The 15676-nt window shown below is 44.8% G+C and overlaps 1 protein-coding gene across 3 annotated transcripts in view; it reads right to left on the bottom strand.

The window, feature by feature from the left end:
• SLC22A23 (solute carrier family 22 member 23) overlaps positions 1-15676 on the bottom strand; it is a 116422-nt gene that overhangs the window by 21932 nt on the left and 78814 nt on the right. For all 3 annotated transcript variants that reach the window (XM_075493920.1, XM_075493921.1, XM_075493922.1), the window contains exons 4-5: positions 9983-10151; positions 4713-4840 (exon numbers count right to left, since the gene is read on the bottom strand). In XM_075493920.1, coding sequence (XP_075350035.1) covers positions 4713-4840; positions 9983-10151 — 297 coding nt within the window. The remainder of the gene's footprint in view (positions 1-4712; positions 4841-9982; positions 10152-15676) is intronic.

Raw genomic sequence — 15676 nt, 5'->3', positions numbered from 1 at the left:
TACATAGATCCAAGCCTCGTGCTTAGGAAAAACAAAATATATATAGCAAAACAAAACAGAAAACTAGCTTATGTATAAAAGAAAAGTCAGGGCAGCGTGTTGCTCAGTAGCAAGAAAGGTGAAGGATAATTTCTTTTTCTTCATTAAAAGGAAAGCCCCCCAAACCCACAGCTTTCCTAACTGCAATCCACACACATATACACACACACAGTACTTGTCACCACTGTACCCCCTTCTCCACAATGTGTCCTGCACGCTAAAGTATTTGTGTCTATTTGGACGCTTGATCTTTGCTGGCCGCTTTTGTAATTACATCAATACCATTTCTCTAAGCTTAGAAAGGAACCTTGGAAAAGAACAGCTATAACCTGTCTGTCCAGAGGAGCACGCCGGTCTTCCTCTAGAGATGAGCAAAACGGGGGGTTTGTTATTCAGCCTGGTCAAGCAGTTATTTTTCTGTTAGGGAACATCTGAAATATTTCCCACCACAGGGGAGGAGAAGGAGAGCCGCACAAGGGTGGGTCTCCACGGAAGCATCAAGTCCGACACGCAGGTAACCGCTGATACGGCTTCTCAAGCGGTGCCTTTCCCAGCACGCCCAAACGTGCTGGCCGGGCTCGGTGCTGCGGCAGCGGAGATCAGCTGGCAGCAGTCCATCTGTTCCAGCCAACAAACACACCCTTTGCCCCACGCAAATTAAAAACGTGCATCCTACCAAAATAACGAAAGCCAGCTGATGTACAACATGCCTGTAAAAGGTGTAAGGACAGTTGGTGCTTTGGGACTTCCAATTCCCCTAAACACTCTTTTCCCCTGTTCTTTAAACAGAACTCCGTGCTTCCTTAGCATTTATTTCACTCAGGTCAAAACGACTGCCCTGCAGCTGTACTGAAATGTATGTTTGTTTCTCATTCCACAGGGGAACAGGGAAGACACGGGGAAGTTTTTGGAGAAACTGGCAGTGAAAAACGTGTACTGAATTAATATCATCAAAATACTTCATTTGCTCATGACTGAAGCTGACTTTTTTGGATAAAGTTTTGAAATATTTGTCAACAAAACTCACCAAGCCTGTTTTACAAATGGCATTTCAATATGCAGTTGGATAAAAATCATTCCCTTGATGCAAAAAATGAATTTGAAGTTTTATTTCTAAAAGTGTTGAGCCAACTGGTGAAATTTTGAGACTCAAAACATTAGGGGTGATTTAACCAGGTCTAATTAGCACACCTAGATTTCTCAAGGATTAAAGAAGAAAATATGACCACACAAAACTAAAAATATCTTTATGAAGGCAAATGATTCCTACCAAGAATCACAAGGTGTACCAATAACTTAAAAAGAAAGCCACTTAAAGGTGCTGAGGAAGCAGCTCTCCTTGTGTTTTGCAACCAACATCATCACTACGTTACACCCCTGGGGCAGGCTACTGACAATAAGGGCAATGTTAACTTACAACACTCCGGACTCCTATCAACATCCCTTGTCTCACTTTAATTTGCTTACCATGCAAGCGCACGCCCGTACTATCTTGCTGGCTGAGCGTTGCCCATCAGCTGCCCCTGCTGATTTTCTCCAGACAGGGGTTGTTACCACAGCTGCCGGACCTTTCAACTGCAGCTAGACCGCTGTCCCGACATTTAGTCGTTCTCTTTAGACATCCCCCAGAGGAGCACTGGCAAACCACTCTTCCCCCCATGGACTGATTCAAAACCAGCAGATAAATTTTGCTTCCTTTTTTGTCCCACCCAACATGTGAGCCACCTCCCTACGGAGCAAACGGGCCTTACAGAAGGTTAGTGTCACTTTCCATTACGGGCAGCGTAGCCAAATGGACCAGTAAAAGCTTTCAGCAGGCAATGGGAACGGTGTGATTCTTCAGAAAGGAAAATAAGCCTGTTCTTTGCTTGGACAGCAATTCAAAATTGCATTTTCTTCCATCCCAGAAATGCTTCAGCCACTTGAACGCTACTTCATTTTATTATGGAACTTGTATCAGCTGCCAAAATGGGTACATATGAAACTACTGTAACTCCTGTAATGATCTGTTACATAGGATACACTAATTTGACTGGTATGAATGAGTAAAATTGCAGTGGGGTTTCCAGCTGGAAGGGACTGCAAGTGAGCAGTTCATCATTTAAATGTATTGGGAGTAATTCAATCACAGGAGGCTGTTACAACAATGCAGCGAGGAATAATAACCAGCAACACAATGGCCCCTAACTACAGCAAAACAGTTTCCAGCCCTCTCAGATGGAAAACAAAGACTAAAACAAATCACAAACAAAAACCCCTCCACACAGATAGGAAAGCTCAACAACGGAGTCAAGGGGAAATAGGGGATATCTGCATCAGGCTCAATGGCATCCTTTCTCCCAGAGCTTTTTACCCATTCCCTGCTACAGCAACTACAGGTATGTGATTATAACACACAAAAGCAGAGAAATGCTTTCTTCTGCTTACAGACCCACTGGGAGACACATGGCCTGCGGTTTGATCACATTCTTCACTCGGGGTTTCTACTTTTCTCCTGTCCTCACTCAGACCGTCAACACCCCTATGCACCCAGAATGAGAGAGAGGGTCCTTCCTTCCAAAATTTGTAGTTAAGCTCATGTCATCCTTTTGATACTGCTCCTCTCTTACTCTCCCTACAGAAATGCAGCATCCCTCCAGAGCTGGGTCAGGAAAGCCTTAACTTGTGGGGCTGCAGAGAGAGTTTAAAGAGAAAAAGCGAGGGAAGAAATAATAAAAAACCCCAACAATATCCCCGACAAATCCAGCATCAGCAAGGACACAGAAATGACCATGTTCTGTATCACTTAAAGTTTGCAAAGGGTAATATACTGACAACTGCTCTATCTAAATGTATTTGCAGGTAGAGAATCCATATCATCAAGGTGTGTAAAAACGTGCTGTTTTCCACAAGAAAGGGAGTCCTTCCTTGAACAGGAGCGTACCCCTACCATGAAACTGCTGGAAAAAGTAATCAGTCACAAATAATAGTCATAAAACCATTTTGATACTTAGCATTCCTCCATGGACAATATCATCATACATGGCTTAAGTAAATCCCTCTGGCACACAGTTGCATCTTTATCATCTTCCTTAAAGGAAACTCAGGTAATTTATTTTTTCTTTCCTCTAAAATACATTCTATTTCATCTGCAAATTCAAGAAGCTGACTAGCTGAGAAAAGCCAAATTTAGAGTTGGTTGGGAAACTCCAAGTCCAATTGTGAGACATTTTGCCTCACACCTAATGCCTCGCAGATAGGTTTTCTACAAGATACATCATTTACTCTGCGGAAGATGTGCAAAAAGGAGGTGGGGGGGATGGAGATCACCAGGTTTATGGCTGCTCACATACTCCCCAGCTTTTCAGAACTTTACCAGAAAAATGGCATTTACATTGCAAAGCCATGTTGTGTGCGATGCAGATCCAGGAACTGTAACCCCAGACACCCAATTCACGTGCAAACAAGCTCATTAATACCAGTCTGCCGACTGCACCAGAAATCACAGCAGTGACCTGGGTATGAATACCACAGACCCAAACTGGACTTTTTCACCCCTTCGCTGATGAAGACTGCTTCATTTGTCAGGCGCTGATGCTAACGGTGACATTTTTATATTCTGGATGAAGTCTATTCCAATGCTGACTGAAGCTACAGTTGCCCCAGAGACCTTCAGCAGCGCGTACCAGCCGAGCGCAGGAAGCATCACCCCTACCCGCGGGCAGAGCTACTGGGTGAGGTCTCCCTGCAGCCCCTGGGGTCAGGGTAGGTAGGATTTGAAAAAGTTGGAGGGAATAAAAAAAAAAAAAAAAAAGAAACATTTCCACTGTTTTCTGACTAGTGGGTAGTCTGATACAGATTGCAAGTGACAGTGCAAAACGGGTGTTTATGGGCACTGTCAGGCCTGCGAGAAGGAAGAGGGGAGCCTGAACCAAATCTGACAGGTGGACCAGTGAGATGAAGATCTAGAAGCTCTTTGCCTTTGTTGTAATTAGAGCCACACACACGCACACAATCTCTTCTGCAAAGCACTCTGTGAGACAGGAGTGCAGCTATTTCAGTGACAATCCTGGTGATAAGAGCTGTCAGCTCTTTCTAAAAGCATCAATAACACAAGGAACCAATAATTTAGACTCTCAACCAAAACTGCACCCTACAGCTGCCGCTTGCAGCCCCTCTGCCCCCAGAGCAGCATCTTTCAGATGATGCAGGGGAGGAAAGCAAAACGGCTCTTGGAGTAAGGCTTTAAAGGGAAACTGTAACATGATTTAGGTCTGCCACAAGGCTGGTGCTTTAGCATTTGGGGTTCGAGTGCTGCCGCTTCTCCAAACCAACAAAATAAGTGTTGCGTGATGGGCAGGATCCCAGCCAGCAGCTTCCTTAAAACACAGTTTCCAGAGGCACACAGGGCTGAAGGTGCACTCTGTAGCCATGGTAAAATTCTTCAAGAGATGTCTCTAAAGACATATGGCACTATATAGATGAGACTATAAATACTTGGGCTGTTCAACAGGCCAAGTAGTTTTAAACACAGTGCTGGAGTTTGGAATGGTTTTTCAAGAAAAGCAAAATGAATGAATGAACGGATGGGATGATTTTACAGGCAATAAATAGATTATTTAATTCTGGGCAGCAATGCCGCTTGCAGCCTTTATAGAAGAGCGGAGGGATTTGCGGTCGTCTGTCCTACTCACCGGGCACCACTCCTTTGATGTCGCTTTCCGTGTTCATCCTGTTCTTGTGCGTGAACTGAAGGATCAGTTCCTTGGATGCCTCAAACTGTTGCGTAGCCATCAGCCACCGAAGGGACTCTGGGAAAATACTTTAAAGGTGGAAAACAGGTTAGGGTCGCTTCCAAGTTCCTGTCAGAGGAAGAACTGGTAGTGTTTAGCTGCTCATTTAACTGTTCATGAGCTACATAATTATTTTCAAAAAGCAGAAGAATCACCTATGAAACAAGTAAGAGGGAAAACAGATTCAGAATGTACAAATCAATGACATTTTCTTTTACACTGATTCACAAATGATAGAGGAACTATCCTATCACCTAGAAAAAGGACATACTAGAATTTTATATGTATTAGAGGTGTTCTGCCCATTCATACAATTTTGAAAGAACTGGGAGAAGGAGGCAGCACTGTCTGCAATAGACATTTGCTGCCAAGGAGGGAAATGAATGAGTTGTGCAGTTAACACATGGTAATTCAGACCAAAGAAGGAAAACAGCTGACAGAAGTGATTTGGATTCTCTTGTGAAGATGGAGAGAGGAAAGAGAAGAATTACTTTTTAGGATTATAAGGGAACAGATTTTTTAAATTTTTAAACATGTCAAAAATCTTCTCCCACATATGCAGACTTTAAGCCATTCTTTTATACAGGTCAGTATTGTGTATGCTCCAGACAACATTCAGTTGTTGCTCTAAAAGTTTCCCCTAGTAAAGACAATATTATGTTAGTTGAGTTGCCTTAAAAATATACACATGCACACAGAGTTACAAAAGAAAAAAAGTCTAATTTCCATCTGGTTGTTTCCTTCAAGTGCTGATATTTACCCGCATCATCAGCTTAACTGATCATTCTTCCTTTTTTTTTTCAGATGAGTTTATTTTCATACAAAACGAAAAGAAATATGTAGATCTTAAAACAAACAAACAAAACCTCCCATACTTCTATAGATATGAAAACTTTCAGATCTGACTCCAAGCATATTTTTCTTTCTTGTATAGGCCTCATTTTCACTAATCTTCCAAAAGACCTTTCTAAGAACAAATTTAGCAACTACTTTTAACTTCAAATATATAATAAACCTCAAATTTCCTTCACAAAGCACTGATCTTTGCTGTGGATGCTGCCTAAGCAGTGGACCAGGCAATTGCACCATTATGGTACTATCTTTTAAGGCTGACGCAATTTGGAAGACAGCTTAGCGAAACCTCCATCCTAGATAGAGAAAGTTTGTTTTTTTTTTTTTTTTTTTTTTAAGATGAAAAAAGGAGAGAAGCCAGGCAGACTGCAATCCAAATGATATCAGGCAATAAAAATATAGAACAGCCGTGATGACAGCTATTCAGCTTGACAGCTTATTTACTACCACTGGTGCTGCACAGATGCTTTGGCATATCCTCCTGCAGAAAGTCCTGCACTGCAAATGCATGTTTTGAAAAATTAATAATTCTCTGAATGCAAAATCTCCCCGTGCTTGGCTCCAGAGAGGGGACGGCCCGAGCCACTAGCCTAAAAGCTGCACTTTTTGAACAGTCTGCTTACAGGTTACAGGTCCCAAACGACAAGCCCTATGAGGAGCACCCGCTCCAAGGGAAGGAAGAGAGCTGCAGGGACAGGCATCGCGGGGACAAACGCCATCTCTGCCTTCCAGCTCCTACAGGTTTCTCAAACTGGAAGTGCTGAAACCTCAGTTTTTCAGCTGCTCCATTCTCAGTGCGAGCAGTGGGAGGTTCATTTAAGGATCTTTAAACACTCCTGGGCTGCTTTGAACCCAGGTTATCAGGCACAGCAAGGGGAAGCGCTGGCCACCGCATCTCTGTGTAAGTGCCTGAACTTACTTGTGGAGCATGGACCCTGCTGCCAAGGGTCATTTGTACGCACCTTCTGTTGCCAAACCAAGCACCATCACAAACTCAAAAGCAAAAAAAACCCGCCACCCCCCTGGACTTCTGCACAGAAATTTGGTCACAACCTCATTCTTCATCCTATATATATATAAATGAAGCTGAGACAGCTTTCTGCCAAGGGTGGGCAGTCTCCCAGACCACCAGGCTGAGCTAACTGCAGACACCTGGTTGATATCTATCTCCTCCGTCAGCGAGGAGAGGACCAGCCTTTTGCAGTCGAAGAAAAGAACGGGCTGGGGGTGGGGGGGGGGGGTGGGGGGCAATGTTCATCTCCTGTTACACAGCTGCTGCTTGGGAGAGGAGAGGGGGAAGAGTGGGAGGGACACTGGGAAAAAAAGATCCTAAGCCCGAGAAATCCTAAAAGCAGAGAAGAATCCTTGACAAACAGAAAAAGGCCAGGCAGGTACCGCGCATAGCTGGAAGGAGAAGAATGATCCTGCCCAGATGCAGAGCAAACCCATGCCCATGCAAAGGGTGTAGTGTGTCAGTTAGGGGTCTGCCCCAGGGCAACAAGCCCACAAGCCCACTTATTACAACTTTGTGCCTTGGTGAGGGTAGGTCTTACCTAACAGCACCAGAAAAGAACTGGCCACCCCTTCCCAGTTCTTAAGTTTTGGTTAGAGTGAAGCAGGAGTTTATTTCAGATTACTGATACCTTTTTGCTGACCTTCATGGCATGGCCCTGTCAGGAGCTTCCTGCGTCCAAGGGAGAGGAAATGATGCCTCTGCATAACTGCAGATCCCTTTCCCTCATGGCTCTGACACACACACACTTTGAAAGGAGCCTAACTTCTATTAACCAATAATTTTTATACGCTTGTCACCAACCCCTGTGCTCACATCCGGCTTATGTGGGTGCCTCTCTGCCCTTCTAGAACGTCCTGAGAGCTCAGCAAAGGCATCTGCTCGATTTGCAGGTGTCCCAGCCCACCAGCCCATCCCTCCTAGACAAATCTGCTGCTTCCTCCTTTCCCCAATCCATGCCCAGCTTCCCGCTCCGCTCAGTCACCCACCTCCTGTGGACGGTATAGCCTGCCACGTGCAGGCCGGGAGCAGAGCAAATCTATAGGTGGGAGAGGGCTAAACCCCAGCACGGAGGGGCAAACAGCTCTCTCGCAGCAGGGTATGGAAGTAAAGAGAGCAAGGAGGAAGGGGGAGGCAGCGCAGGGGCTTCTGCAGCATCTGTTATTGAACTTGCTGCTTTGGGTACACAATGGGGGATTAACAAGCAGAGCAGTTTTCCAGTTCTTTTACTACAAATCAGTTCAATTTCTTCCTTCATCTGTAACATATGCCAAGGGTCCACGCTTTATTCCCCAACACAATGCTGGGGGAAGAGGGGAGGAAAGGAAAGAGGTAATAAAATGGTAGCACTTTCCAGAGAATATGCAACAGATGGAAGAGAAAAGCCTAAGAGAAAAGTGCATACTGTACCAACAGTATTATTAAACAGGCATCCTAACCAGAGTCCATTTCTGCAAATGCAAAAACCCCGGGCAACGCAAATCTTTTTTGTTACTTTGGCTGTTACCACTATTTATCAAGCTGTCATATCACACATTATATACGGGGGATCTATTTGCGTGGTCTGCCTGTCCTCTCCAGCCAAAAAGCCACAAAGCTCTTGGAGATCAGGAAATAAATGTTAGCATTTCCTATTGCTTTCAATGTCACCCAGGGATGACCTCTCAATGGGAATGTGTACCAGACCCCGACTCGGCCACCCGGAAAATGTCGTACCTCCAGAAGACTGCTGAGGGGTTACTGCTGTCCATGTTGTCTAGCACATTCGTTAGGCATTTTCATCTATCATACTGTCCTCTTGGACACAAATATTTGTAAACTTTATGTTTGATATTGGGTTCTATCTAGTGGTAGATATAATGTTTTCCAGCTGGGAGGCATCCCAATAGGAGGTTTTGGGAGCAGACCTGCATATGTGTATGTTTGCATGCGTACAACACATGGCAGGTTTGGGAGAACAGTATCATACATTAACAAGAACACTCCAGCTTATTCATCATCAAAATTAACACTGACAAGATGAGACTATTTAGATGTTGTATGTTGGAAAACTGGGCGGGGGGAAGCCATTATCTTGTAAAGGACTTGTAACTTTTCCTGGTGTGCTGTGTTTTGTCCTCAGCCCAAGCTGCTGCATGTCTGCCTCGGGGATAAGTGAAGAAATCCCCACTGAGGGTTACCACCATGAATGCAGGAGATCTCTGTAAGGCCTTCATGCATTAATAGAAAAATATATAACTGTTAAAAATCATTACACCCTGTAACAAAAATCATTACACCCTGTACATGTTGCAACTTGTCAGGCATTACAACTGGCAGCTTGGCCCCCCACGGTACATAAACAACTTGGTCCTGCACAGTGCAGTGGCATTTTTTCCTCATTTTTTTCAGTATACAGCAACTAAATATTTTAATCTTGTTAGTCTTATCTTTAAAACGAATGATCTAGCGTGTTCTTACTGTTATGGTTTGGTACAACACTATTCTCATAAGCCTCTGTTGTGTTATGCCGCCACTGCGTGTCACTATTAAGACAGAACAACAAAGAAAGATTTTTTGGGGAGATTTAGAGAGTCCTGGTGGGGATGGACTTGGCATCACACCCAAGGTGAGAGCCACCCTGCTCCTCCCAGGATAGCCGTACCAACGCCGCAGTGCTGCCGGCGCAGCAGGCAGAGAGGAGTGGGAGCAGCCGGGAGGGGAGGATTCCTTGCGGGAACGATCCCGAGCCACTGCCCAGCGCAGACCGGTCACCCAGGCTTCAGCACAGCATGTGCTAATTCAGGCAAAATCGAGCAGGCAGTCTAGTTCAGGGCTGGCTACCTCATGCACACAAGATGTCCAAGTGCACTGGCTCAAGAGCTGACACAAGTTATTTTTAACCTAGGCCAAAGAAACCAACAGTGACAGCCCAGAACCACAATACAGGTTTTAAGGGAAAATTTAGCTGTGCAGCCACAATCGGACAACAGCTAGGCTGAGACGCAACCTCTCAAGAATTGTTTTTACCTTTAAAGGGGAAGTAACAGCCAGAATAATAGCAAAGTACAACTTTCTGCTCATCGAGAGAGGACCATCTCCCGAGTTCCCACCATGTCACAGCATGTAACCTGTATGTGTGCTACAGCATATCATAAAGTAATTTCTTATTGCAAAGTCAAGTCTTTGCACCAGGTGAATGTAACAACAAAGGGAAAGGCTCACATGTATTGTGAAGCACGTACACTTCCAGGCAGCAAAGCACCTCCCGAGTCCAACATTAGGAGCTCGTGTTGTCTTTGACCCGACAGGAGGAAGAAATACTTACACCCAGTAAAACAGCATCAGCAGAAAAGGACAGATGATGACTGCCTGGAGGACCTGCCAGTCCCTGCAGAGGGCAGCCAGCCCCGGCATGAGAAACTGCCCTGCCATTTCGATGAAGCTCGCCACCATGGTGATCATGAACCGGTGCCCAGGAGGACAGAGCTCTATCCCTGAAACACAGAGCACACAGGAAAACATTAGCCCCACACCAGCAAAGGCACCCACAGAACATCTCTTTAGGAAACTTTCAGGGAGTTAATGTCCTTCAAGACCTTTGGCCAAAGTTATGCGCAATCACATAAATCTTGTTTCCTCCTGTATTTAGGCTTCAAATACCCTAGCAGCAATAGAGAAGCCCATTAACAGCTGGCTGTGGTGCAAACGTTGCAACTCCCATACACCTATTGCACCTCCTGCAGACCTGCTGTATCCTCATTGTCAGCTTTCCTTCAGTCTGTGCCTAGAGAAGCATCTTCTCAAATTGTAAGTTATTTGTTTGTTTGGGTTTTTTTTTAAAGGAGCGTAGGGTAAAATACAACACAAAGATTTTGGGTCGAGCCTTTTCATGGTTCTCAGCAGGGTATTTCCGCATGCCTTTCCAATCAGTTTGCTGGGAGGCAGAAGAGCACAGCTCTCAGCAGGATGCAGCCACCCAGCTCATACAGGATGCCACCTGCCCACAGTTCAATATGCTACGACTCAGCCGGTTTCAAGCTGGATTTTGCTGAGTGGGTTGTTTCTGGGTTTGCTTTTTTTGTTTTCGCAATAGCTAATCTTGATCAACTTTCAAACAAGCCAGCTTTCCATCTGTCTTATCCTGTCCTCCATCCTTCCGTTTGCTGTGGGGCAACTTAGTGCCATCACTGGTATCATCGGTTGTCTCAGCTGCCTTGTGACAAGTGCGTTCAGTAGATAAAAGCTTCCTTAAACCCTGGCTGCCTTTCATTTAGTACTCAGAAATAAAGATGAATTTATCAGAATCACAGTTTTAAAAAAACCCAACAAAAAAAAAATCACAGAAGAAATAGCAGAAAAATTGGACTGCCTTGTGGAAATATATTCAAACAATTTTTTTTTGCCAGTAAGATTGCAATAGAAGCCGCTATTTCATATTTCCCATTTGCCCACATTCACATCTCCAGATTAATAATTAAGCACAATAAGCCTGCCACAAATATCGTGTAGTACTTATCAGCATGCTGATACAGAAACATAGGCTCGTAAACATTCCTGATATGTTGCTATCAGCACTGTTGCTTTTCCTTGGGATGCTTCCTATGGTTGTTTTAAATTAGAATTTAACGGCTGTTAAAATTGTAATTGAAAAGCTGTAAGACAATGGGAAGAGATGACAGCTGCTCCTTCATTCACTCTCTCATCTGTAGCTTGTTCAGCATTTATCACTGTAACACAGATTTAAACTAGCTGACCAGGAACTAGCTTGCAGATCAAATGTAGGATTAAACACCACACGCTGTTTTTTTCCCCCCCTTTCTTTTCAGCCAATGACAAAAACTATCGATGGATTTTTGCCAGTACAGAAGGAAAATGTATCTGCTGTGAGGCAGCCCAAATTTTCATTAGCTTAACCACAAACACAGCAGCTTTGGAAAAGGAATGGGAAAAAAAACCCCTCAAAGACTCTCACTTGCTATAAAAGCCTTTTACATTTTAATTAGAAAAATGAGATTAAAACACAGAGCTCCTTATTACATTAATATGGTTTCATTCTTACTAATTAAGTATCCCAAGCCGAGGCGATGTTTTTTATTCTGCGCAAAGGGGTCACTTCTGTTTTATTTCCCTAATCTTCAAATATAAAGTGGTTCTGTTTGTTTTTCTAAACCTTAAAGTCCCAGTTACTCACACTCCAACATTCCTTCATTAAGTACAAGGACGAGTTTTGTTGCTATAGAAACGGGAAGTCTGCGTTCGATAGGTAAGGCTTTGGCATTTCAATTGCATTGCTTAGGTTAGTATCAGACAAAAAAAATTAACCAAGAGGAGAACAACTTTTACATAAAGTCAGAAAGAGGTGTCAAAATAATAAAATTATATTTTATCAAGTCACTGGTGCATAGTATGTAATTCCATATGCAGCAATTATTCATTGTATAGAAAGGAAACAACTTATTGTTTAGCATCTATTTTCTTCCCTGGATTATACACATATGATCAGTTTTTGCCCTTTCCTCTAAAAAAGCTGGAGAACACAAAAAGTAATCCCTGCTGCAGCTGGGTGAGCATGACTTTCAAGTGATTTCAGCAGGCGCTCCCTGTATACGAAATATCACGTATCTGTTGAAATGTTCTACATATTAGGACAGCCTATGGACTTTCCAACATCTCTCGCATCAATTTTATGTGATAAAAGATTCAGCACCGGAGTTTTTGGCGAGCATTTAGCAGGCAACCTTTACCCACCGCTGCCCCAGCCCTAGGAAAGGCACCCTGCACCCTGCACATGCTCTCACCGGTGCCACCCTGCACCCAGGCACAGGCCACTGTGGCCACAACAATTTCCACCCAGTTTATGTGATAAATTACCAACTCGCATGAAATCACTACAAGGCAGAGATCAGCTTTATCCACCAGTGGCAAATCCAGCAAGAAAGCTCCAGCTTCCCCACTCAGTGAAAAGGTTTCCACCTCGCTACTTTGTGGAGCATGGAGAATCAAGTAAACCCTTGTCATACACACAAATCATGGAAATTACCATCAGTACCAAAAACTCCCGGATACATCTGTTTGTTCTACTTGGAAAACTTTGTGTGGGCAAGGAGACAGGCATGGAAAGCATTCTGCTTCCTTGCCTAGCGTTTCTATTCTAGGCAGTACAGTCAGAGCAGTAGATCCAACTCGGTTGCCTAATTTCCGCAAGTCCCAGGCAAATGATCGTATGGGCAAGTTGAAACCTGTACGCAAAGTGGTCCTGCAGTACTTGGGCAGCGAAATCAGACGTGCCCAGGACACATGGGACAGACTTTCCCACCGTCGGTAGATGCCCAGTAACAGCGGACATCACAAGCGCAGAAGGGGGACCCAGTCAATCCCTGTGGCAGAACTGCTCCACACACGCCGTAAGTACGACCCAGCCTGAAGGCAATCGCCTCACCGCTCATGTGGTGCAGACCCGGGCCCCACAGGCATCACAGACAGGAGACACTGAATGCACGAGGCTCACTGCACACCACGTGCCTCTGGCTGGGAAACGCAGAAATAAAGTGTAGAAATCCTCCTTTCAGACCCTATCCTGTATATCCTTCCACTACAGAAGTGACCAAATCAGTGTTCACCAGCCTCACAGCCCTCAAACCTGCCACAGGGAGAGCCAGTGTGAACTGTGCCCCTTCTTACAAGGTATTCAAGCATTTTTGGGGGTTGTTTGGTGCACTCAAAGTAACCCCACTACTAACATGCAGGATGTGCAGAGACATGCTTTGGTATGGAAAGAAGAGCACTGGGGCCAGATACGTTACTCCATGAGTCTGCACGTAGTGATTTGTACCAGAAGCATTAAAACTGGCGATGAACAAAGACAGAGTAAAAGTCTGTGTGCGTGTACGAGCGTACGCGTGTGTGAGAGCTAGTGAGCAGGCACCAGAAGGGCAGGCAGCACACGGGTTAAAGGAATGGCACGTGCCCATTGTGCCAATCGCACCGATTTCATTCAAGTAACAAAAGGAGGAGGAACAACCTGACCTACAGATAAGGTATCAAGAAGATGAAGAACAGGCTTGGAGTCATAAAATATCAAGACTATGAGAAAAAAGAAGAGAACAGAAATTTATTAAGTTTGCCTGAGAATTATGAGGGATGAGAAAAAACAACGAAGCAAAAAATTGTAAACATCATCAACTGCTAAAGGGTATGAAAAGCAACCCCAAACTGGTTTGTTGTTGCCTGCCAAGAACAACCTCAGGGATGTGATATGGACGCAGCAGCCACTGCCTCTTGTCCCCTGTGTCACAGAAGTCACCCTGGCCAGACCACGTGGACGTACATCTTGGTACTTGTGAGTGCACGGGTGTGAGAGCATGCATGAATTAAATCCGTGACAGAATGACTGTGGTTGTGCAAAATCTGCCTACTTAGAGACTTGGGGCGGGGGGATTAATATAACAACTTTGTCCTTCAATAATAGTCTCTCACTGAGTTGTTTAGAAATCCCGTGGGAAATATTTTCAAATATTAACCAAGGGAATAAGAACCACAGCAGTTATATTGGCTGTTCCTAGTGACAAAGGCCAAGCTCAAGAAAAGGACTTTCAAACCAAATTTTTTGGTATACTGTCCTGGTTTCAGCTGAGATAGAGTTAATTTTCTTTATAGTGGCTGGTATGGGGCTATGTTTTGGATTTGTGCTGAAAACAGTGTTGATCATACAGAGATGTTTTAGTTGTTGCTGCACTAGTCAAGGACTTTTCAGCTTCCCATGCTCTGCCAGGTGCAGAAGCTGGGAGGGGACACAGCCAGGACAGTTGATCCAAACTGACCAAAGGGCTATTCCATACCATATGACGTCATGCTCAGTATATAACGCTGGGGAAGAAGAAGGAAGGGGGGGACATTTGGAGTGATGGCGTTTGTCTTCCCAAGTAACCATTAGGTGTGATGGAGCCCTGCTTTCCTGGAGATGGCTGAACACCTGCCTGCCCATGGGAAGGAGTGAATGAATTCCTTGCTTTGCTTTGCTTGCGTGCGCGGCTTTTGCTTTCCCTATTAAACTGTCTTTATCTCAGCCCACGAGTTTTCTCACTTTTACTCTTCTGATTCTCTCCCCCATCCCACTGGTGGGGAGTGAGCGAGCGGCTGTGAGGGGCTTAGTTGCCGGCTGGGGCTAAATTACGACATATACTAAGAGGACAGATTTCAGAGCAGCTCCCCCACCACTTCATACATTGTCCTTTTTGCTTACCCCTAGCATTGCAGCAAGGGCTCTACTTGACCTCTAAGCAAGCCACATGCACTCCCAGGATGTGTTAGTTAAACTTTCTAGGTACGTGCTGAGGGAAAAGCCCCCACTGAGGAGGGCTCTGTCCCCGATGCTCCCCACACTTCCCTCTGGAAGCAGCCTTGGCAATCCTGGAGTGGCTTCCCTCGCTGGTGCGCTCCCCTGGGAGCGGGGGCAGCCTTTGGGTTTCAGAGGAGCTGAGTTTCACGACGGATGCTGGCCTGAGAAAAGCTGCCTCAGGTGCCGATGGACCTACAGGGCTTTAAGCTTGGTCAGACTTTCGGACCATCTAGCTTCAATAAGCAGGTTGTTGGGGTACACTGTTGCGCCTTAGGTGAATACAGAGTCCAACAGAGGTTTCAAACCTGCAGATTTTCCAAACATGTCTAAAAAGCATGGTAAGTAGTTTTTAGGACCAGGAAAACTATGGGCTGAAGGCAACATTGTCGCGTGCAAGTCCTCATTTGATCCACATTGCATGCTATGTGACAACAGAGGCAAGGTTAGAGCAAGATTTTCTTGACAGACCAAAACAAAGGAACAACTGAAAATGAGAAGTTCATCATTATTTCATAGGAGCCAGCCCACAGCACACCACCAGAGTTGGATCGGGTTAGATCTCCCAAGCAGGTTTTGGAATACTGAAATTACTTCAATTTTCTCTCCCGTACTCCTCCCATGTTATCTCTGCGTAGTCCTCGGGGACTCTCATTAGAAAGAAGGGGAAGCCTGAACAAGCCT

The sequence above is a fragment of the Mycteria americana genome, chromosome 2 (assembly GCF_035582795.1).
Source record: "Mycteria americana isolate JAX WOST 10 ecotype Jacksonville Zoo and Gardens chromosome 2, USCA_MyAme_1.0, whole genome shotgun sequence".
NCBI lineage: Eukaryota > Metazoa > Chordata > Aves > Ciconiiformes > Ciconiidae > Mycteria > Mycteria americana.
Note: the sequence above shows the minus strand (reverse complement) of the source record. Positions and strands in the feature narration are given on the sequence as shown.